Source organism: Moschus berezovskii, chromosome X (assembly GCF_049115385.1).
Source record: "Moschus berezovskii isolate FMDL1 chromosome X, NW_MosBer_1.0, whole genome shotgun sequence".
Classification (NCBI taxonomy): Eukaryota; Metazoa; Chordata; class Mammalia; order Artiodactyla; family Moschidae; genus Moschus; species Moschus berezovskii.
In genome coordinates, this window is record NC_142488.1 from 69,843,042 (window position 1) to 69,867,348 (window position 24,307).

The 24,307-nt window shown below is 34.8% G+C and overlaps 1 protein-coding gene and 1 pseudogene across 4 annotated transcripts in view; both read right to left on the bottom strand.

The window, feature by feature from the left end:
- BRWD3 (bromodomain and WD repeat domain containing 3) overlaps positions 1 to 24,307 on the bottom strand; it is a 165,964-nt gene that overhangs the window by 95,820 nt on the left and 45,837 nt on the right. For 2 of the 4 annotated variants that reach the window (XM_055393949.2, XM_055393953.2), the window contains exons 7-11: positions 10,368 to 10,528; positions 8,812 to 9,033; positions 3,071 to 3,171; positions 2,011 to 2,081; positions 962 to 1,062 (exon numbers count right to left, since the gene is read on the bottom strand). In XM_055393949.2, the coding sequence (XP_055249924.2) occupies positions 962 to 1,062; positions 2,011 to 2,081; positions 3,071 to 3,171; positions 8,812 to 9,033; positions 10,368 to 10,528 (656 nt within the window). Of the gene's footprint in view, positions 1 to 961; positions 1,063 to 2,010; positions 2,082 to 3,070; positions 3,172 to 8,811; positions 9,034 to 10,367; positions 10,529 to 16,654; positions 17,007 to 24,307 lie in introns of those variants that run through there. The other 2 variants (XM_055393950.2, XM_088834049.1) reach the window with 2 other exon arrangements.
- LOC129535265 (U6 snRNA-associated Sm-like protein LSm2 pseudogene) lies at positions 17,248 to 23,100 on the bottom strand (annotated as a pseudogene).

Genomic DNA, 24,307 nt, shown 5'->3' on the forward strand with positions numbered 1-24,307 from the left:
AATTATGTTCACGTGATAAGACAAAGCAGGAGGCTGTTTCCAAAAGTTCAAGGAAAAGTTTCTAACAGGGGTCTCTGTTTTACTCAAATTTCAGGACCATGAGTGATTCTGGAACTCACAAAGTACCTTTTTTTAAAAGTTATCTTTCAGGGAAATTTTGTGTTTTACTGATATGTACTAATACTATCCCAAATCAATTAAGCATCAAAAGTAGTAGGAACAGTAATAGTAAGACTTGTAAAGCTGAGTGCTTCCAGATGCAGACTATATAGCTTTGACAATGAGAAACACAAGATCTACAGTGAATTGAAACAAATACTCCCATATTCAACAGTAAACAACTATCTGGAGAAGAAGGTAAGGAAATAAAAAGGAGGAAGAAGTAAAAGGTATACAGGGATATAAATAAACAATAATGGCTCCAAAATTTCTTGTAAATGTCATACAACAGTGGAGAGAGCTTGAGAAGAAAAGTCCCAGGCACCAATGGCTGTCACCCTAGTATAAAACTGTTCGCTGTATGGAAGGCTGCTGTTGACAATTAAGTGGGATTAGATTTCAGGAGTCTGATGGCATTCTGAAAATAATCAAACTAAGACCAATGAGCTAAGTTCAGTAAAAAGAATTCTTTTCCTAAGATGTACCTTAATATGTCTTTTAATAAGTAGACTTCAAAGTAACAAACACTTATATGATTAATAAAGCAGGCTAAAAGATGATTTTTTAATAAATCATTACTGTAACATATATTTTTCCTTTCTCATATAGTCAGAAATTGTCTTAAATACTATAAGTATACTAAATTCAGAATTTCATATCAATCTTCACCACTAAAGAGCTCTTACCATACAGGTTTCAGGACCAATCTATATTAGATTAGAGATCAGCAAAGAAGAAATAAAACCAGCTTTCCATGGGTGTTTAAAAAGAAAGCATGATAAGTTTTTCATTTTGTTCTTACCGTATGTGACTCTAATTCGGCAATTTTCTCAGGGATCTCAGAACCCAAGTAATATATTCTAATCACATGGTCAGTGCTACCTGTTGTAATGAACATACCACCTAGGGGATTAAAAAATAAACAAACATTTTAGAAAATGATATCAAGAAACTTTAAAAACCCTCTGATTGCTTCCTTAGTTATACTTTACCTTATTAATAAAAAAGTCTTCAGCAAACACAAGGTTATCTTCTATTAAAGGCATATTAATATTTCAGAGAAAAATAAGCAAAATTCAAGAAAAACAAGAGGAATATTTAAGAATAACTATATCACTCACCCAATAAAAACACAAATTTTACACCAAATACAGGCCTATGGATCATTAAGACTAAAAGCCTTGAGGAATTCATTTCTTTATATCTCATAAAAACATAACGTTCCAAAATTATTTATAAAATAATCTATATTTACAATTCTCTGTATAGTGGCTATAGTGTTTAAGGGTGAAAATTCAGCAGCTTTTGGGATGATGAAAAAACTTCTAGAGATGGATGGTGGTAATGTATGCAGAACAATGTTAATGTACTTAATGCCATAGAACTGTACACTGAAAAATCTTTCTTAAAATGGTAAATTTAATGCTATATTTTCTGACAACAAAAAATAGAAGGTTAATTAGCATACAATTCTTAACAGCAGTAGAAAAGCACTGTTTACATATTAACAGGTTAACAGGTCTTCTATATGGAGTCACAGTACATGTTTTCTGAAAAGTCAGGGTAGGATTTTCATGTTGAATTGTGTGTGAGTGTTGGGGGAAGGCTGTACTTTTTACCAACTAAATTCATTGTTACACAAAAACACATTAATTGTAAATAAGAAAAAAACTCAAATTCTATTATATGTTAATGAGAATCCACAAAGGTCTATTATAACATGGTTCACATTTTTAGTATGTGTCTATTAATTCTCAAACATTTGCATTTTTCTGCACAAAACTGAAAAATCTTTCATAACTAGATTATTCAATATTTTAGGTACTCAAAACACTCAATTTTTATACATACCAGAACTGAAAGATGAACAAGATATCTGAACTCCAGGTCTAGATCTCTCAGTAAATTTCACTGGGCGATCTCTAAGAGAAGAGTAAGATGCTTTTATTTTTCATCATATTCTTTTAATGTACAAGAATTTTAGCACACTGCTAGACATTGACAGATTTATCACCAATATTATAGAAACCACAAAACTGAAGTAGTCAATAGGTACTATTTCCACTATTGAAGTTAAAAATGCATTTAAACTTACAAACATACTTTAGCACACTGCTAGACATTGACAGATTTATCATCAATATTATAGAAACCACAAAACTGAAGTAGTCAATAGGTACTATTTCCACTAATGAAGTTAAAAATGCATTTAAACTTACAAACATACTTTAGCACACTGCTAGACATTGACAGATTTATCATCAATATTATAGAAACCACAAAACTGAAGTAGTCAATAGGTACTATTTCCATATTTGAAGTTAAAAATGCATTTAAACTTACAAACATAATTTATACTATCAGTGTTGCTATTTTAGCTTTACAAATAAGTTACCATGTTACTACCATTATGAAGAAAAGTTCAAGGTGTTCTTACCACAGTAAGAAATGAAACAAATACTCCTTATCAAAATTTTGTGTATAGTCTCTTCAACATTGGTTTCATAAAAAATTTACTCTAAAATCTCTAACATCCAATTGAAGTCAGTATAGATGTGTACACACACAACCATGCACACATAATTCACATATTTAATACATAAACATGTATATTATCATATGTGAAACGAATCGCCAGTTCAGGGTCGATGCATGTTACAGGATGCTCGGGGCTGGTATGCGGGGATGACCCACAGGGAGGACAAGGGGAGGAGGGAGGTGGGAGGGGGGTTCAGGAGGGGGAACTAATGTACACCTGGGGAGGATTCATGTCAATGTATGGCAAAACCAACCAATAAAATATTGTAAAATAATTAGCCTCCAATAAAAATTAAAAAAAAAAGAATCTCTCAAGATGATAAGAAAAATGAACATCCTTTTCATAAAATTTTTAACCAAATTCTAAACTTACTTAAACTTCATTGTTTTCACATGCCATTGCCAGAAACAGATTGTTCCATCAGCACCAGTAGAAGTGAGGTATCTGGTTGTGCCTTTAGTTGATGGACAAAACTGGAAAAAAAATTCTAATTAAAATAGAAACATTTCATGTTCCAACTTAATTTCAGTTTCAAGAAATTAGTTATTTAAATTTCCTAGATTAATGGATATCTTATTAAAAAATTAAAATATCAAAAAACTGTAGAGAAAACTCAGTCATTTCATTTAGGATGAAATATTTTAGTCCTAAAGACAATTATTTAAAAATTATTCAACATAACACTTAAAGATTATTATTTCACTGCTTTTAATGGTGAAAACACAAAGTCATTACTAGTTAAACCATTATAAATCTACTGAATACATACTTATACGACAACATAAAATTTTTATAGTTCACCCGAAAAAGGCATCAAAAGAAAATCTAAAAATCAGTAACTAGGAAGTTACAAGTATTTGGGTTTTAACATTTTATAACTCTTAACTTCAATGAAGTACAATGGAAACTTTGGCATTTTTAAATCTAAATCATTTTTCATGTACATGGATAACATAAGTCAAATGTCTGTATGTACCATTGTGGAAAAACAGATTTAAAAATATAAATTGAGTTGCCAATTTGAAGGATGACTACTATCCTAGATAAACCACAGATGGTCTTAGTCACCTAGAATTCTCAAGCTCTAACTCTCAGTATTTTACACATCCTCAGAAGAAAATAAGGGAAAAGTTAACTGCACTCTTGATGTCTGGGACACAGGAAGACTGAAAATCAAACCAGGGTCTTGAGCATGCCCATGAGTTTTAAAAATCCCAAATAGGGAATTTCTTGGCAGTCCAGTGGTTAGGACTCAGTGCTTTCACTGCCGTATCCTAGGTTCAATTTTTGCTTGGGTAACTAAGATCCTATAAGCCATGCAGCATGGCCAAATAAATAATTTAAAAAAATAAAAATTTCAAATAAACATAATGAATATCTTCCACTGAGATGAAGATTAAGGATCAAGATGAATATGACTTGACTAAATTTTAAACTTAAATCAAAACCAAATAATCATTATAGATATTAGAAGTCATTTATTTAGTTTTCTTGTTTGGAAGCACAGAACTTCTAAAGGCTACAAAGCTTAAATCAAACAAAAAATACCAATTAATATTATCCATTAAGAGCTGATGAACAGTAAAGAAACCAGTGTTCAGGTAGTACACTTATATATTCATTTCTGAGCTACAGAAGCTTCCATCAGAAAGCTTAATTCACAATCTATAGCAGAAGCCTCCAAATTATAGCCCACACACCAAATCCAGCTTACCTGTTTCTGTAAATAAAGCTTTATTGGTACACAGTCATCTTAAATTGGTTATGGTTGCTTTGCACTGCAACAGAAAGTAGTTGCTGCTGCTGCTAAGTTGCTTCAGTCATGTCCAACTCTGTGCGACCCCATAGATGGCAGCCCACCAGGCTCCCCCGAACCTGGGATTCTCCAGGCAAGAAGAACACTGGAGTGGGTTGCCATTTCCTTCTCCAAGGCATTAAAGTAAAATAGCTTAGTTTGCAATAGAGGCTATATGGTTTGCAAAGCCATATCTGGCTAGTAAATATGCTGGTCTAGGATCTACAGGAATGAGACAATAAAATATGCAGATGACACCACCCTTATGGCAGAAAGTGAAGAAGAACTAAAGAGCCTCTTGATGAAAGTGAAAGAGGAGAGTGAAAAAGTTGCCTTAAAGCTCAACATTCAGAAAACTAAGATCATGGCATCTGGTCCCATCACTTCATGGGAAACAGATGGGGAAACGGTGGTTGACTTTATTTTTCTGGGTTCCAAAATCACTAGAGATGGTGATTGCAGCCATGAAATTAAAAGACGCTTACTCCTTGGAAGGAAAGTTATCACCAACCTACATAGCATGTTAAAAAGCAGAGACATTACTTTGCCAACAAAGGTCCGTCTAGTCAAGGCTATGGTTTTTCCAGTAGTCATGTATGGATGTGAGAGTTGGACTGTGAAGAAAGCTGAGCACCAAAGAATTGATGCTTTTGAACTGTAGTGTTGGAGAAGACTCTTGAGAGTCCCTTGGACTGCAAGGAGATCCAACCAATCCATCCTAAAGGAGATCAGTCCTGGGTGTTTATTGGAAAGACTGATGTTGAAGCTGAAACTCCAATAATTTGGCCACCTGATGCGAAGAGCTGACTCATTGGAAAAGACCCTGATGCTGGGAAAGATTGAGGGCAGGAGGAGAAGGGAACGACAGAGAATGAGATAGTTGGATGGCATCATCGCTTCGATGGACATGGGTTTGGGTGGACTCCGGGAGTTGGTGATGGACAGGGAGGCCTGGTGTGCTGTGGTTCATGGGGTCGCAAAGAGTCGGACCAACTGAGTGACTGAACTGAACTGAACTGATTAAGTTTGAAGAAATACTAAAACCTTTATTATCCTCATTATACTTTAACCTTTTCAATCACAAAGGGGAATTCAGTCCATAAATGTATCTATTTTTGTATTTAATGTGCTTTTAATTAATTTATTTATTATTTTTGGCTTCACTGGGTCATTACTACCCATGGACTTTCTCTAGTTGCAGCAAGTGGGGACTACTCTTCGTTATGGTGCATAGGTTTCTCATCATAGTGGCTTCCCTTATAGGATCTAGGCATGCGGGTTTCAGTAGTTGCAGCTTGCAGGTTCTAGAGCGTGGACTCAGTAGTTGTGGAACCTGGGCTTAGCTGCCCTACAGAATGTGGGATCTTCTGGGACCAAGGACTGAACTCATGTTCCCTGCATTGACAGGCAGACTCCCAACCACTGGACTACCAGGGAAGCCCCATTATGGGGTTGTTTTTAAATGAGAAATCATGTTTAAGATTATAAAATTAAAAACACATGTGCATTTCTGAATATGATTTTTATTACATTACAATTACAATTTTAATACATAGTTATTGAAAAAAGCTAGGAAATATAGAAAAACAGAGCAAAAACTATTCATAATCCCACTATCTAGAGGCAACCACTATTAACACCATACCATTTTACTTCAATTTTATTTAAAAAAGAAAGAAACTGAAAAAATAATAATATACTACAATGTTAATAGAGACAATTAGCAAAGAATAAAGCATATAGAATGCATGCTAAATGATGATTATTACCATGAACAAAAATGAAAGAGTGCTGGTAGGGGTAATGATTTACAATTTTAAAATAGTAATGTAGTCAAAGAAGGTCTCTCTGGGAAAACTGACAGGCATTTCCTTCATTTAGAAAGTAAGGCAGATTCATGTCAATGTATGGCAAAACCAATACAATAATGTAATTAGTCTCCAATTAAAGTAAATAAATTTTAAAAAAAGAGAGTAAGGGAATGAGTCATATGACGATCCAAAGAGGACCATTTCAGAGACATAAAACAGAAAAAGCAAGGGCAGGGGAGTAGCTAGTGTGGTTTAAAGAAGCATCTAAAGCAGAATGAGTACATGCAGTAGAAGATATGGTCAGAGAGAGCAAGGGGCTGAGAATGTCAGGTTTTATGGGTCACTGTAAAACTTTCAGCTTTAACTCTGAGTTGGGAGGCTATTAAAGGTCTACTCAAGGCTATGGTTTTTCCCATGGTCATGTATGGATGTGAGAGTTGGACTGTGAAGAAAGCTGATCACTGCAGAATTGATGCTTTTGAACTGTGGTGCTGGAGAAGACTCTTGAGAGTCCCTTGGACTGCAAGGAGATCCAACCAGTCCATTCTAAAGGAGATTGATCCTGGGTGTTCATTGGAAGGACTGATGCTAAAGCTGAAACTCCAATACTTTGGCCACCTCATGCGACGAGTTGACTCACTGGAAAAGACTCTGATGTTGGGAAAGGTTGGGGGCAGGAGGAGACGGGGACAACAGAGAATGAGATAGCTGGATGGCATCACTGACTCAATGGACATGAGTTTGAGTGAACTCTGGGAGTTGGTGATAGACAGGGAGGCCTGGCGTGCTGTGATTCATGGGGTCGCGAAGAGTCGGACACGACTGAGCGACTGAACTGAACTGAACTGAAAGGTTCTGAGCACAAGTGACATGATTTAATTTCCTTTTTTTAAACCTCCATCTTAAAATCACTTATGCATCTATGCAGAGGCTAGACTCGGGCAGGAAAGAGAGACGGGAAGAAACAGGAAGATCAGTTAGAAGTCTGTTTCAATAATATAGGTCACAAATGATGGTGGTTTGAAATACGGTAGTAATGACAAAGGTCATGATAATTTGTTCAGATTCTGGATATATTTTGAGGGAGTCAACATGATTTGCTAACAAGTTAGATATGCAATATAAGAAACAAAAAGTCAGGGATGACTACTCTGAGCAACTGGAAGGATGAAGTTGTCATTTGTTTATATGGGAAAAGGTTTGGAAGGAGTAAATCTGAGGAAGGAAGACAGGGGTTCAATTTTGAAGATGTTGAGTTTAAGATGCCTTGCAAACATTCATGTGATGATGCCAACTAGGTAAGTGAATGTTCAAGTATGGAGCTAAAAGACAGGCCCCAAGATGGAAGTACACATTTGGAGTCATCAGCTTACAGATGAAATTTAAAGCCATGAAACTTGATGCAATCACTAAGGGAAAGAATGTTATAGAAAAGAGGTCCACACAAAAACAACACAAAATACAAAAACAAAAGAGGTCCATGGATTTCTAGGGCACTTACACACACAAACAAAATGAAACAGAAACTAGCAAATGAAACTATGATGGAGCAAAACAGTTCCATAAACATTTTCAGTAGTAACAAATATTCATATTTTTCATGTTGTATGAGACTATCTCCAAATTTCACAAATAGTCTGTCAGAGAGTATGGTGAGAACATAAGTAACTAGTAATATCCCAAAACAAAATCCAATAGATAATTTCAACCAGTCAAAAATTTGATGTATAAATTTTCAAATCCAATATACATTGAACCCAGTTCTTGCTAGTGCTTTATAAACAGGTGATATATTATTTAAATATTAATAACAAAAATTGCCTGGCATACTTATTAGTGACTAAAGAACAAAGAAAATTAAATGGGAGTAATTATTTCATCCACAAAAGTGGTCTCCCTGACCAAACTAAAAGTGTCAAAAGGATTCCTCTGTTTTGCTGTCAACACAAAGAAGAAAACAAAATTCTTTGGGGAGTATCCAGGACTTTCATTAACAACGTCTGGTAAAAATACTATATAGACAAATATTTAATATGTCAAACATCAAGTTGAAGTAAGAAATTACTGAAAATAAGAATAAAAATTTTCCTAATATTAAACTACACACACACAAAATCTGAACTGACAAACATTTTGCCTTAAATATTAACAAAAAGTATGCCAATATTCAAGTTAGAACCTATTTATATCCTGCCTAAACGGTATCAGTGTTCCTTAAGGCCATTCCAAGTCTTGTCCCTTGTTCACAAATACGAATGAGATAGATAAGACGTTTTACACTGTACTTGAAAAACCTTTTCAATAACTGTTTTACTTGTTTCTAAATGGAACAGATTTATATGAAAAAGGAACTTAAAAATACCTGTCTGCAAGATAAGGACAAAGCCCTTAAGAGATGAAAATTTTTCTGTTGCCATTCTTTATATTATCCAAACAATGTAACAAAAAACAAGAAAATTCTCATTTTTATTATATATATATTAGAGGTATCTTTATATTTTTCTTACCTGTATGGAAGTGATAGAAGCTGAATGTCCCTGAAGGACTGCAACTGGAGCACAAGTTCGAAGACACCACACTCTTACAACTTTATCACAGCTGCCTGCGGCAATGAGAGTATTTTCATAGTTAACAGCCATGTCAGAAATTTCAGCAGAGTGCCCTCGAAGTGTAGCAAGAAGGCGTCCATCATCTGTTGCCCAGATTTTCACCAAACAGTCATCGGAACCCTACAGCAACACAAAAGGACAAAAGATTTTCAATGAAACAGAAATTTGTCCCCTCAAAAGGGGTCAAAAAAAAAAAAAAGCAAAAACAAAGTGAGGATTTTATTAAGGTTGCTTCTAAGTGTTTACTTTTTAGTCTCTTTTCTTCATATAATGTGGATCTGATAGCAAATATAAAAGATGTCCAAATAATAGCACTGACAGTCTAAAATGATAATGGGATATGTGAAGAACTCCTCAAAGTTACTACCAATTCTGACAATTCGAAACATTTTTAACTCACATTTAAGTGTGGTGGAATTAAGTATATCTGCCATTATTTCTTTCCTTACACCTGACAGTCTTTTTTTCTTAATTGATTGAATATTTTGAATATTTTTTTCTCTACAAATACTTAAAACTTTAACCTAAAATCTACATGAATTTCTCAGTAAACATGAGGCTTTGTTATAACCTCTGGTGAAACTATTATGAACTTCCTCATGAGAATTTCAAAAGAGCTTTAAAATAGTAAAAAGCAATTCTACTCTAATGTGGTAGATAAGCTATCTGTTTATTAAAAAATTAAAATCATCATCCTCATCCTCATCCTCAACAACATCCATATACTCATTTTGAAGTCATGAAAACAGCAATGGAAGACTCTGTAATGAACTCCAAGAAGTCGAACTTCTCAAAATACAAACCACTTCCTTTGTTTTAGTATAGGAATTTAAAAAGAAAATTATGCCATTACCTACACTTTTACGTAACTTAGTACTGAGACAATGAGACTAAGCCTTAATTTGGAAACATTAGTGTGCTATAATTTTGTACAAAAAAGCATACAATATGATCTAGTTAATAAAAATCCAATTTTAAAAATAGTACTGAATTCAAACAGAGATATATACAATATTACAATATGTAATCTTTGTTACTAACTGTGTAGTTCAACTACTCAACTATAAGGATGATGTAGTCATTAATTAAGCAGAACTGGCAACAATTATGCTAAATGGCAAATGAAAAATGCATTTCAATGTTTGCTAAAATAGAACGAATTCAAACTAAGCAGATGAAACTTGATTCACATAAATTAACCACCTCTAGAATATAAGGCCTTCTGATGATTTAATTTTTTAAAAAAATTAGATTTCCCAAATGATAGAAGTCATTATAGTTCATCCATTTACTTACATAAAAAGAGAAAAGATTTTCAAATTCTATTTATTTTTTTCTTGCATTCATGTGTCTAAAAAGGAAGAACTGCTTACAAAGCATAATTCAATGTCATGAAGCCTAGCTTCTATTGTTGTAAATCTCTAATATGCAAGTGTCATAAATTTTAAACTCACTGTAAAAACTCTTCTCCCACTTCTGTCAAATGCTACACAGTAGACAGATGACAAGTGACCCAGAATTCTCTTATGCATCTTAATGTGCTGGTAAGCAGCTGAAGGGAAAATATGGCTGAAACGACTACATCCGGTTAATTGCCTAGCTGAGGTGATATTCACTGAAAAACATAAAACAGAAGATTCACTTCTTAAAACCTAAAAGCGAAACCTACATTTAAAGTTAAATCATCAATATTATGATGAAAAAAAAGAGGGTACACATACAACAGCAATTCTATGCTGTGAGAAGTCTAAATTCCATCACACATTTCACAATTTTACCAACTCAAGTTCATTACCACAAAGCTCTAAGAATACTTTTTTTTTTTTTAAATCCCAGAAGTCTGATTTTCTGTTTGCCTTCCTATGGTTTCTCAAGTACAATCCCATTTTGCCTTCCTTGGTTCACTATAGTCAAAGAAACTGTAACTTTAAATATATAAATAAATCTTACTATAACATGAAGGAATTTTAGAATAAAGAAAGCATTTGGTTAAGTATAATACATCTTAAAAACTATAAAGGAAATTTTATGAACTCCTGTCCTACCTTCTCACACCTATCCACACCATAAACAGTTGTCCCTAAAAATTTATGAAGAGTATTACAAGAGATTCATACAGTAAAAAGAGGAAGAAGCCTATAACACCATATAGGTTTTCAGTAACAATGCTTTCTAGACTTATCTATAGGTTTTCCCCATTTCTGGTTTCAGAACCTATAGACTCCCCCTCTAGTTATCAGTGAACTTTTGAGGTTTCATCTCCTACAAGACCATCTTAGATCCTGTCTCCTTTTTTTGTTTTGTGATCTAATTTTCTTAAAAAGCAGCCAGAATGAAGCATAAACCTGCACAATTCTCCAAATACTTCGTGGAATCTTCTCACTTCCTTAAAACAAAGATCTTGTTCCCTATGTAAGTATATACAAGCATCTACTTGCTCTGTGAAATTCCTCCAGTATTCCACATCCCATAAACTGTATTTTAATCAAAACATAGAAACCTTCTGATCTTGAGGCAAGGCAAAATTTTACCATACTGAATAAATAACAGTATAGATAATACCTTTATGTTGAAGCAAGGCAAAATTAAGGCAAGAACTGTGATTAATACAATTAGAACCATGCCACAAATAAAAATAAAAAACCTTTCAACATCTCAAACATTTTTCAGGCAGAGGTCACCTTAACAGTCACCTTAAATTGACAAAATGATAAAAAATGAATGATGAATAGCAAAATCCAACTTTGAATGCAAAACATAAGAACACATTAGAGATCTGAGTATTTATATCAAGATGCTAAGTAAATAATGGTAGAAAATCCATAACCATCAGTACCATGTAAGAAGATTCCTTTTTGGCAGTAGCTTCCCATCCCAAATTCTAGAAATATCCACAACTCTAAGTTGGGAAGAGTAGGCATTAAAGTCTGAAAATTATAGAAGTTATCTTCCTTCTCTAGTCAAATATTTCTTACTGCTCTGAGTTCCTTGAAATAATCAGCCATTACTTCTGCTTTGCTTTTCTACATTCATATTTTGTAAGTAAATAGAAGAAAAGGTGTATTACTTTAAGGAAGGATTTCTCAACCTTGGAACTACTGGACTAAGGAACTTTGAGACTGGTGAATCTTTGTTGTAGGGGGCTATCTGTCTATTGTACAATGTTTAGCAGCATACCTGGCCTCTACCCAACAGAGGCTATTAACACCCTATCACCAAAAACTTGTGATGTGCAAAAACATCCCCAGACATTGCCAAACATCTCTGGGGGAAAAAAATTGCCCCTGGATAAAAATCTATTTGATGTTTAAGTACTAAAAGCAACAACATCAACATGAAGTATAAACCAGAAAATCAGATGGAGAAAGAATCAGAATTACACAATATATGATAAACTATTCTATAAAAATTAATAATTAAAATTGGAAACTACCTCAGTGTGGAACAATTATGAACTACAAAGGAAAAAATATGAACTTCTAAATATATGATGACTTAAATTATATAAAGATACATATGTATGTGCATAAACACTAGAAGGAAAAAGAAAAATGAAACCAACTACTTTGTGATAAAAGTGTAGATTTTTTTTTTAAGTTTCATTTAAACGCTCTTCTATGGGCTTCCCTGGTGGCTCAGATGGTAAGAATATGACTGCATTGCAGGAGCCCTCAGTTCAATCCCTAAGTTGGAAAGATCCCCTGGAGAAAGGAACAGCTACCCACGCCAGTATTCTTGCCTGGAGAACTCTATGGACAGAGGAGCCTGGCAGGCTACAGTCCACGGGGTCGCAAAGAGTTGGACGCAACTGAGTGACTTTCACTTTCACTAACACTCTTTTAACATACATTTTTATCTTAAACACAAGTTTTCCATTAGGTTCTGTAGTCCACTAACAGCTATTCAGAAAATTCCAATATAAGGTATATTGCATATTCGACAGCATAATCATCAAATATTCCTTGCTTCTTAACTCAGCAATCTTTTTTATACATAAAATGATATATATATAATCACATGAAATGATGTTTGTACATTTTTCTCAGACATTTGGTAATGTCAACAGGTCTTAGGCTCTATATTCAATAAGGAGTTCTGTCAACACTCTTCTGCATGTATTCTCCATTTAGCCACTATTTTTCAGCACTGATGCTTTTTGTTTTTCTCACATCGTTAAAGAGCATTTTATCAAGAACATTTTCTGAAATTTGTAATGGCTGATAAATGACTATAAAAGTACAATTAAAAGGAGTTCACTTTTGACCAATCGTTGAGTATTTTACTTGAAAGAAGTGAATCTCATTCTTCTAGCATGAATATATATAGCTCCTTTGGGGGAGAAGGATGCTCAAAGTTCCTTTCCTCAAAAGTAATAATAAAATAAAGGGAAACACACACACAATTATTACTGTGTTGTATTTAAATGTCTCTATCAAGATTACTATGAAAAACTATATGCCAATAATATGGACAACCTAGAAGAAATGGACAAATTCCTAGAAATGTACAAACTCCTAAGATTAAACTAGGAGGAAACAGAAAAATATGAATAGGCCATCAGTAACCAAACTAGCGGTTACCAATGAAGAGAGAAAAGGGGGTAAGGGCAACTTAGGGATAGGAGATTAAGAGATACAAACTACAATGTATACAAGCCACAAGGATATATATTGTACAGCACAGGGAAATATCACCAATATTTTATATTAACTATAAATGCAGTACAATCAATAAAAATTTTGAATCAATTATATATCTGCAACTAATATTGTAAATCAATTATATGTCAACTAAAAATAAAGCAGTCAAAAATAAAAAAAAAGGTATATATCAAATTTTAAAAATCTTTAAAAATAAATGTCTATTAAATGCACTATTTGAACACATTGATTCTTTTTGTAAGGTTTTTGAAATAACATTTATTTCTTAAAAGTTAACATTACATATTAGGAAACCAAAAAACACAAGAAGCAAAAAACAAAGTCATTCATAATCACAAGTAGTTTACCATTTGATGTGTCTTCTAGGTCTCATTTTTCTATTTTCACAACTAAGCATCCATTTTTATGTAATTAAGATCTTACAGTTAAGTATCATGCTGTTTCACACATCATAAATATTTACCATTCCAAAGTCCCAAAGCTATGAGTATCTTGATAACCAAGAATACACTACACCAACTCAATCTGGAAGGAAAAAAATGTAATCCTGCCTTTGTTGGTGACAAAAATTTCAGAAAAGGTCAAAATGGCAGGAGGTCTTTAGATAAAGGTATTGGCAGTTATGATTAAAACACTATATTGCTGCTTCTTCTATTATAAGCACAAGATAAGAGATGAGCAATTTAAACTTCCACTCTAACAAAGTAAAATGATGTATTAATGAGAAACAGCTACAAATAAAAAAATTCCCAGAAACTCTATACCAATATATCCAGTATTCATTATCACATTCTCAATATTTAGTCTTCTAATATCTACAATATTTCAAAATCAGGTAACAGTTTCAGTATATATAATTAATTACCTTGATTAAAGCATTTTTAAAAACACTATAAAAGTAAATGTTATCTCAACCTCTCTTTACTAACGAATTTAGCTCTCAAAAAAGTGAGATTACAACATTCAAAACACTAGTAAGAACAAGGCAATCAAGCAACATAATTTTAGTCAGAACAAAATGTCTGCTTCTTCATCCACTGTTTTAAAGGATTTGGCAACCTTTGAAAAATAGCACACATTAAATAGGACACCTTTCATTCTAGGGAGCTAAGATGGTTATAGTCAGGTTCGAACAATCAACCACAGAGTATTTTCTCTTGAGTAGTGATGTGAACATGCCAACTTTGTCTTAAAATATATTAAGAATTTTTGAAACATCTTTGATGTCAAAATAAAATGTTGACAAATTAGTCAAATATACATATGCATAAAATGCATTTAAGTACAAAATATTATATTCAGAATCCATTATGTCTCCTAAATTTTTTCTTTAAATTTTTGTAGAATAAGCTTCCAAACTGTTCTCTAAAAAAATGATATATGAACTAACTCAGTAAGAGACCAAAATGCTTAAAGATTCAAGTAATAACAAGATAAGACTTACTCTATGTATTTATAAACTTATTAAGTCATAAAAATTAATAAACAGCTACAAATAAAGTTATTGCTATATTTCTTAAAACATATTTGTTCACAACCTACTATGAGCTAAGCACTCTGATAGATGCAGGAAATACAACTTATAAGTCAAACAAGATCCCTATCCTTGTGGAATTTACATTATTTTACTGGGCAAAAGCTTTAATCATTTACTCAACTATGCTGCTGCTGCTAAGTCACTTCAGTCGTGTCCAACTCTGTGTGACCCCATAGATGGAAGTCCACCAGGCTCCCCTGTCCCTGGGATTCTCCAGGCAAGAACACTGGAGTGGGTTGCCATTTCCTTCTCCAATGTGTGAAAGTGAAAAGTGAAAGTTAAGTCACTCAGTCGTGTCCGACCCCTAGCGACCCCATGGACTGCAGCCCACCAGGCTCCTCCATCCATGGGATTTTCCAGGCAAGAGTACTGGAGTGGCTTGCCATTGCCTTCTCCGTTACTCAACTATAGGAATGAAAAAGATATTTTAATGAAATTATCTACAGAAATATATATAGCTCTCAACATGTTTTTTTAATAAGCTCTGCAAGTGATGCTGATACTATGCCCCATCAGGGAACTACCAATTCTACTCCAAATTCTCTCCCCACCAAATTACCCTTTCTATAACATATCTGTTTGAAGGCTTTTCAGACTCTTCCTATACACTTCTAATAAAGAAGAGATTATTATTTCTCAAAAATTGCTCTAATTTTAGAGAGAGTCTATCTTTAACTGAACTCAATTGCTTTCCCCATAACTTCCAGAGAATAATAGCTTAGCCCTTGATGCTGCTGCTGCTAAGTCACTTCAGTCGTATCCGACTCTGTGTGAACCCCTAGACGGAAGCCCACCAGGCTCCCCTGTCCCTGGGATTCTCCAGGCAAGAACACTGGAGTTGGTTGCCATTTCCTTCTCCAATGTGTGAAAGTGAAAAGTGAAAGTAAAGTCACTCAGTCGTGTCCGACCCTTAGCGACCCCACGGACTGCAGCCTACCAGGCTGCTCCATCCATGGGATTTTCCAGGCAAGAGTACTGGAGTGGTTTGCCATTGCCTCCTCTGAGCTTAGCCCTTGAGAGCTACACATAACAGACAAGTCAAATCCCTTTGCTATATGGTAATTCATGAAATATTTAAACATCACTATCATTTGCACCTTAATTGTGTCTCTCAACATGTGAGGTCCCCCTTTACATTACTCACAGCAATAATTTACAAACACCTTTCTTTCCTATCATTCCCTACAGAAAAAACACTTTCACCATAAAAACTACTGTGTTTGCTTTTTTTTTTTTCTGGGAAATACCTAGTTCATCAATGTCTGAGCCTCTTAAAACAGTAAGAATTGAGCAAAATATCCTGGTGGTCTAATCAGTGCAGAATACAGGGGATTATTTCCAGCTACACCTCTACTACATTAGATTTCTAAAACAGCTGCCTTATACTACCTATTAGCCAGATTAGTTAGTTTGACATTCCTTTTTAGTATACATATTTGAGTTCCAGTGACAACCTCCTTAAAGTACACATATGTACCATTTTTCTAGATTTCACATATATGCATTAATATATGATATTTGTTTTTTTCTCTTTCTGACTTACTTCACTCTGTATGACAGACTCTAGGTCCAATCACATCTCTATAAAAGCCCCAAATTCATTCTTTTTTATGGTTGAGTAATATTCCACTGTATTTATGTGTATCTTCTTTATCCATTCATCTGTCATTGGACATTTTGGTGGTTTCCATGTCCTGGCTATTGTAAATAGTGCTGCAATGAACATTGGAGTACATATATCATTTTGAATTATGTTTTATTCAAGGGTATATGCCCAAAAGTGGGATTGCTGGGTCATATATAGTTCTACTTTTAGTTTTTTAAGGAACCTTCATACTGTTCTCCACAATTTACGTTCCCACCAACAGTACAAGAGGGTTCCCTTTTCTCCATATTCTCTCCAGCATTTATTGTTTGTAGTTATTTTTGATGATGGTCATTCTGACCGATGTGAGGTGATACCTCATTGTAGTTTTGATTTGCATTTCTCTAATAATTAGTGATGTTGAGCATCTTTTCGTGTGACTCTTGGCCATCTGTATGTCTTCTTTGGAGAGAGGTCTATTTAGGTCTTCCGCAGAACCTATTTCCAGGGCAGGAATAGAGACACAGACATTGAGAATGGACATGGGGACAGAGAGGCAGAAGGGGAATGTGGGACAAATTGGGAGATTAAGATTGACATATACACTACCGTGGGAACCTGCTATAAAGTACAGGGAGCTCAGCTCAGTGCTCTTTGATGACTTAGATGGGTAGGATGGGGGAGGTAGGAGGGAGGTTCAAAAGGGAGGGGATATATGTATACATACAGCTGATTCACTTTGTTGTACAGAAGAAACACAACATGGTAAAGCAATTATACTCCAATGAAAAGTTAAAATTAAAAAAATAAAAGTACACAGTTATTAAATAAGCCTGTCTAAAATTTCTTGGAGTTTACGCTAAATTCACCAATCAATAATTTCAAGATCTATTCTTTGTTGCCTTTTCAATTCCTGTTCATTGGGTATTCCCATTTCTTTTGTCTACTCTGATTGCACAAAGAAAACCTAAACTAGTTCAGTATACCAGGACTTAATTCATTTGGAACTCAAAGTAGCCAGGTACTCACTCATATATCTTGAGGTTTTTTTTCACCATGCTAGCTCTACCCTTTACAGTTTAGAAATCTTTCTATTGGATAGAGAAGACTAAAGCAAAATATAATTATTCCCAACACTTAAAACTTTAGTACTTAACTTATCCCATCTATTCCTTTTTAACAAATCATAAATTCCTTCCCTATATGCTAAATGGAACTTTAAATGTGTTTTGGGGATATTCTTACATGGATTAACCATATGAAATTGTTAATATGAAATCATTTTCTGCAAACAGAAGTAGTAGTTTTAAATGCCTCAACATAATAACTAAATTGGAGTTGGGAGGAATGGGGACATTCATTTTTAGTTTGATCTAGATATCCTGATTTTTTACCTCTCTACTAGGAAAGCATCATTCATACTGCCCAGTCTGTAATATAATCCTGTATAAATTTATCACTCAATTTCTACCCACTGTAGTACAGCCAAATTTTGGTCCATGGATTTGTAAATACAGTTAACTTGCACTACTATGCCTCTTATGGACAGGGAGACCCAGCGTGCTGTGATTCATGGGGTCACAAAGAGTCAGACACGGCTGGGTGACTGAACTGAACTGAACTATGCCTCACCTTCCCAATAGATATGTTTGTTTAGGACCAAATATAGCCACTCATCACATTTTAAGCACTAATACTATTTCAAGTTTTGAATCTCTTTATGTTAAAATTTCTAGTTCACTCTTGCATTATATCCAATATTTAAAAATATCCTGCCTAACTTAAATGTTTTCTATTGTGAATTACTGGTCACTTTCTGCTTTATAGGTCTTTTCCTCATTTTATACTTGGTATACTTAATCATATCATTGGGTAATTTTCTTACAGGTAACTTTACTAGTGTCACTAAAAAACAGTAACTTAAACTTATTTTGGCTTAATATACTGTGCTTTCTCAACATCAGTTAGAAGTGGTAATGAAGAGTAAAAGGGAGAGAATACAAGGACACAGTAATCCCCTAAGAAGCCTCAAATTTTATGAGGAACATATTAAGGAATTAATTAAAACTGAATAAAATTCACATAAATGTTCTCCTGAAATCTGTCATTATATTCTATTAACATTTTAAATGCTATTTAGTTACATTGAGAAATGAATAATAATGGCCTTTGAAAAAAGAAAAATCTCATAATGCAAAGCATATAATATTCTACTGTATGTTGGATATTAATGCACCATTTCATGTAATCAAGTTCTATTTGTTTCAAAATTACAATACAGAACACTGTATTCCAAATTAATAAAGTTAGAATCACACTGAATTTTTTCATCTAGTCTTCAATAATAGCTTGAACTTCTTCATGCTGTGACAGCCTCAATTTTTTATAAAGATGTGCTTCTTATGTTACTTTTTTCTTCACTGTCCTCTCCATTAAGTGATCCATCCATCTCATTTCATATGAAAAAAATTAAAAAGTATCAATAACTGGTAAAATTCTGTTAGAAAAAAGTGTGCATATTTTCGAACATTTGTTGAGTGTAACACAACATGTATTATTTATTACCTTGACTTCAAAGGTCAGTACTAGACCTTCAATTACTAAATGGTAAAAAAAAAGAACTAAAAATCATTAGAAGAATCAATAACAAGGACAGCAAATCCATACCAAGGACTTATTACAGGGTGGTTGTATCAAGAAAACTTTAATTAGTACATCAGCTTATTTCTACAATTGTTCAAGACAACACAGTCTGTTCTCCTAAATCCAGTCAATCATATCAAAGCACCTAGGTCAGTAAGCAGGAAGAAAGAGAAGGATCATTGCAATTGAAAATGCACAAATTCTGTGGGGGAAAAAAAAAAAAACAAACCTCAAAGTACATTTCCTTATATTACCTCCATACATGAAAAATAGAATATTATTAGACCAAAAAACAAAAAAAAAAAGATTAGGAAACCTCCACTAAAACATGCTGAAACAATCACATAACAGCAGACAAAGACTACAAAGTAGCAAATAATTTTAAAATTGGGAAAAATTAGTAATAAAGCATAAAATATTTATCTTATACTAACTTTAAGGTTTCATATTTTTACATACTTAATAAAAATGTTGAGTTAAAATGAACATTTCTTTAAAAATAAATAAAATGAGAATTTCTTTTAAATCTCATAGTAAACATGATTCCTTGAGAGGATACAGCTATCAATGCTAAGTCACTTCAGTCGTTTCCCACTCTGTACGACCCCAACGACAGCAGCCCACCAGGCTCCCCCGTCCCTAGGATTCTCCAGGCAAGAGTACTGGAGTGGGCTGCCATTTCCTTCTCCAATGCGTGAAAGTGAAGTCGCTCAGTCGTGTCAGGCTCTTAGCGACCCCATGGACTGCAGCCTACCAGGCTCCTCCGCCCATGGGATTTTCCAGGCAAGAGTACTGGAGTGGGTTGCCATTGCCTTCTCCGGGGACATGATGTTAAGGATCACCAATGGAAGGAGGGGAAGGGAGGAGGAACTATCACTCCTTCTGCTGCAGGGCCTCCTTCCTTGCTGCATCTTGTAGCAACTGTGTGTCGACTTCATCTGTTGGCAACTGCACATAGAGAATCAATGAGCCCCGGATAAAGCAGTTCTTCACTGATAACATGTGAAGGTATTTCTCAGGGTCTGTGACACTGATGTCAGTTAGTTTGATGTTGAGATACTGATCCACAGAATGGAGGGTTCCACAGATGCTCAGGTCATTCTGAGTTCCACGACCACATCCTTGCCGACAAGGGACTTGAAAAAGGAATAGAAGACCATGGTGCTTGCGCCGTGGGCTCTCCGCTGGACCGGGAAGGCACGGGCTGAAGCTGTGGGCTGGAGGCCTGGTGGGAATTGGAATGCGAGCCCGCACGTGGGGCGGGGTGGGGTCATGCAGGTGCAGCGGGGTGGCACAGCGGAGAGCTCTGAGAGATGGAGGAGAGCAAATGGCTGGCTTATGGCTCGGGGGAGCCGGCCCAGTAAAAGAATCCAAATGTAAAATGCACTAGGGGATTAGTGTCGGCATTGTAGCAGTTGAGTTTTTTTTCTTTTTTTTCTCTCCCCTTTGATAAAAAACCAACTGGACAATAACAGCCGAGAACACTGCAATCATGGGGAAAGACATGCAAGCACATGAAGCTAATAGAAAACCCTATTACCACAAATCAAAAAGACCTTCTGTAAGACACATTATAATGAAAATTTCAGAAATCAATGATAAAGAAAGAATATTAAAGGCAGCAAAAGGAAAAAAGATAATCTACAAAGGAAATCCTATTAGGCTATCAACAGATTTTTCAGCAGAAACTCTATAGGTCAGGAGAGTGTGGAATGATATATTCAAATTATTAAAAAACAAAAATTGCCAGCCAAGAATACTTTACCCAGCTAAGTTATCCTTCAAAAGTGAAGGAGAAATAAAGGATTTCTAAGGCACTGAACTGAACTGAAGGCAAACAAAAGCTGAAGGAGTTCAACAACAGTACACTTGCTTTGAAAAGATATGCTAAAAGGAGTTCTTCAAGCTGAGGGGGAAAAAAAAACAACACTGAAAAACAAGATGATAACATATGAAACACTCTGGTAAAGGTTAAAAATGGACAGAGTTAGAAAACTATAATTCGATATTAGAATGGTACGTTAACCACTTTAGTATACAGCTTAAAGGAAAAGACTATTAAAAAGGACACTTGTTCCTTAGAAGATCATATGACAGGACACAAAACAAGTCCTAGCAAATTTAAGAAGACTGAAATCATTTTGACTATCTTTTCTAACCATAATGGTATAAAACTACAAATCAACAAAAAGAGGAAAGCTGGAAAGTCTACAAACGTGAAAACTAAACAACACACTTCTGAACAACCAATTGTAAAAGGAAAAAACCAAAAGGAAATAAAAAAAAAAAACTATATGTAAATAAGTGAAAATGGAAACATACCAAACCCTATGAGACGATGCAGAATGTATCAAAAAATCAGAACAATTGGGACTAGACAACATCACTTCAAGAAACTAGAAAGAACAACAGCAGAAGGATGGAAATAAGAGATCAGAGGGAAAATAAGTGAAACAGACAAGAAAAACAGTAGGAAGGTCCAACAAAACTAAGAGCTGGTTCTTCAAAAAGATAAATAAAATTGATAACTGTAGCTAGACTAAGAAAAAAAAGAGAAGACTCAAATAATACTAGCAATGAAAGAGACATTACAAATGATACTGCAGAAATACTTGGTTGACCAAAAAGTTCCTTCAATTTTGGATTAAAGACACATTTTTTTTTTTCATTTTCACCAAGAACTTGATTGCACAGTGTATCACTGTTTTGTTCCACTACCGTCTGCCATTTTTCAGGCAACTTCATAATTCCATCTTCATAAAACTTTATATTTTTAAGCAAAGAACTATTCCAGGTGCCTTTTAACAGTCTTCCAAGGAATTGGATTTTTTTCCATTAAGAGAATTTTGTCAAGATTGATATAAATGGAAATCCAAAGGTTCAATGTCTGATCAATATGGCAGATCAATCAGAACTTCTCAGCCAAGCCATAACAGTTTTTGGCTGGTCATCAAAGAAACATGTGGTCTTGCATAAGCCTGGTGAAAGATTATGCATTTTCTGCTGACTAATTCCAGACGCTTTTCATCAAGTGCTGCTTTCCACAGTCTAAATGGGAGCAGTACTTGTTGGAATTAATATTTGGTTTTCCAGAAGGTGCTCATGGTAGAGGACTCCCTTCCAATCCCACTATATGCACAACATCACTTTCTTTGGATAAAACCAACCTTTGGTCTGGTTGCTGGTAGTTTATTTCATTTGACCCACACTCTCTTCCATTCTATATTATTATACAGTATCCACTTTTCATCATCTGTCACAATTTCTTTTAAAAAACAGAACTTTTCTGTTATGTTTCAGAAGAGAATAACATGCGGAAATATGGTCAAGAAAGTTTTTTTCACTGAATTTATGTGGAACACAAACATCAAAGTGATTAATTTACCAAGCTGGTGTAAATGATTTTCAACACTTGATTTGGATATTCTGAGTATGTCAACTATTTCCTATGTGGTATAACATTGACTGTTCTCAATTAATGTCTCAATTTGATCATTATCACTTTTGACTCGTCTCTGCAACCATGGAACATCATGCAGTGAGAAAAATACTCAGGACAAAATTTCACAAATCCCTTTTGACACATTTGATCAGTCACAGCACCTTCTCAATATACTGCACAAATCTTTTTTTGTGTGTTTAAGTTTCATTTTTACCTTTCTTGAAATAATAAAACACCATATGCCAAAATATTGCTTTTTTTCTTCAGTTTCAATATTAAAATGGCTACACAAAAATTCACCAATTTTTGGTAAGTTTTTTATAATGCACGCTGATATGACAGCATCATTATACACAATACAATCTAACAAAACTGCTGCAAATAAACTTAAAGACAACTAAGAACCATCTTAGAAAGCATCACGATAAACAAAGGTAGTGGAGGTGATGGAATTCCAATTGAGCTATTTCAAATCCTGAAGGATGATGCTGTGAAAGTGCTACACTCAATAAGCCAGCAAATTTGGAAAACTCAGCAATGGCCACAGGACTGGAAAAGGTCAGTCTTCATTCCAATCCCAAAGAAAGGCAATGCCAAAGAATGCTCAAACTACCGCACAATTGCACTCATCTCACATGCTAGTAAAGTCATGTTCAAAATTCTCCAAGCTAGGCTTCAGCAATATGTGAATCGTGAACTTCCAGATGTTCAAACAGGTTTTAGAAAAGGCAGAGGCACCAGAGATCAAATTGCCAACATCCGCTGGATTATGGAGAAAGCAAGAGAGTTCCAGAAAAACATCTATTTCTGCTTCACTGACTATGCCAAGGCCTTTGACTGTGTGGATCACAATAAACTGTGGAAAATTCTGAAAGAGATGGGAATACCAGACCACCTGACCTGCCTCTTGAGAAACCTGTATGCAGGTCAGGAAGCAACAGTTAGAACTGGACATGGAAAAACAGACTGGTTCCAAATAGGAAAAGGAGTACGTCAAGGTTGTATATTGTCACCCTGCTTATTTAACTTAAATGCAGAGTACATCATGAGGAAAGCTGGGCTGGAAGAAACACAATCTGGAATCAAGATTGCCAGGAAAAATATCAGTAACCTCAGATATGCAGATGACACCACCCTTATGGCAGAAAGTGAAGAGGAACTCAAAAGTCTCTTGATGAAAGTGAAAGAGGAGAGTGAAAAGGTTGGCTTGAAGCTCAACATTCAGAAAACAAAGATCATGGCATCTGGTCCTATCACTTCTTGGGAAATAGATGGGGAAACAGTGGAAAAAGTGTCAGACTTTATTTTTTTGGGCTCCAAAATCACTGCAGATGCTGATTGCAGCCATGACATTAAAAGACGCTTACTCCTTGGAAGGAAAGTTATGACAAGCCTAGATAGCATATTAAAAAGCAGAGACATTACTTTGCCAACAAAGGTCCGTCTAGTCAAGGCTATGGTTTTTCCCGTGGTCATGTATGGATGTGAGAGTTGGACTGTGAAGAAAGCTGATCACCGAAGAATGG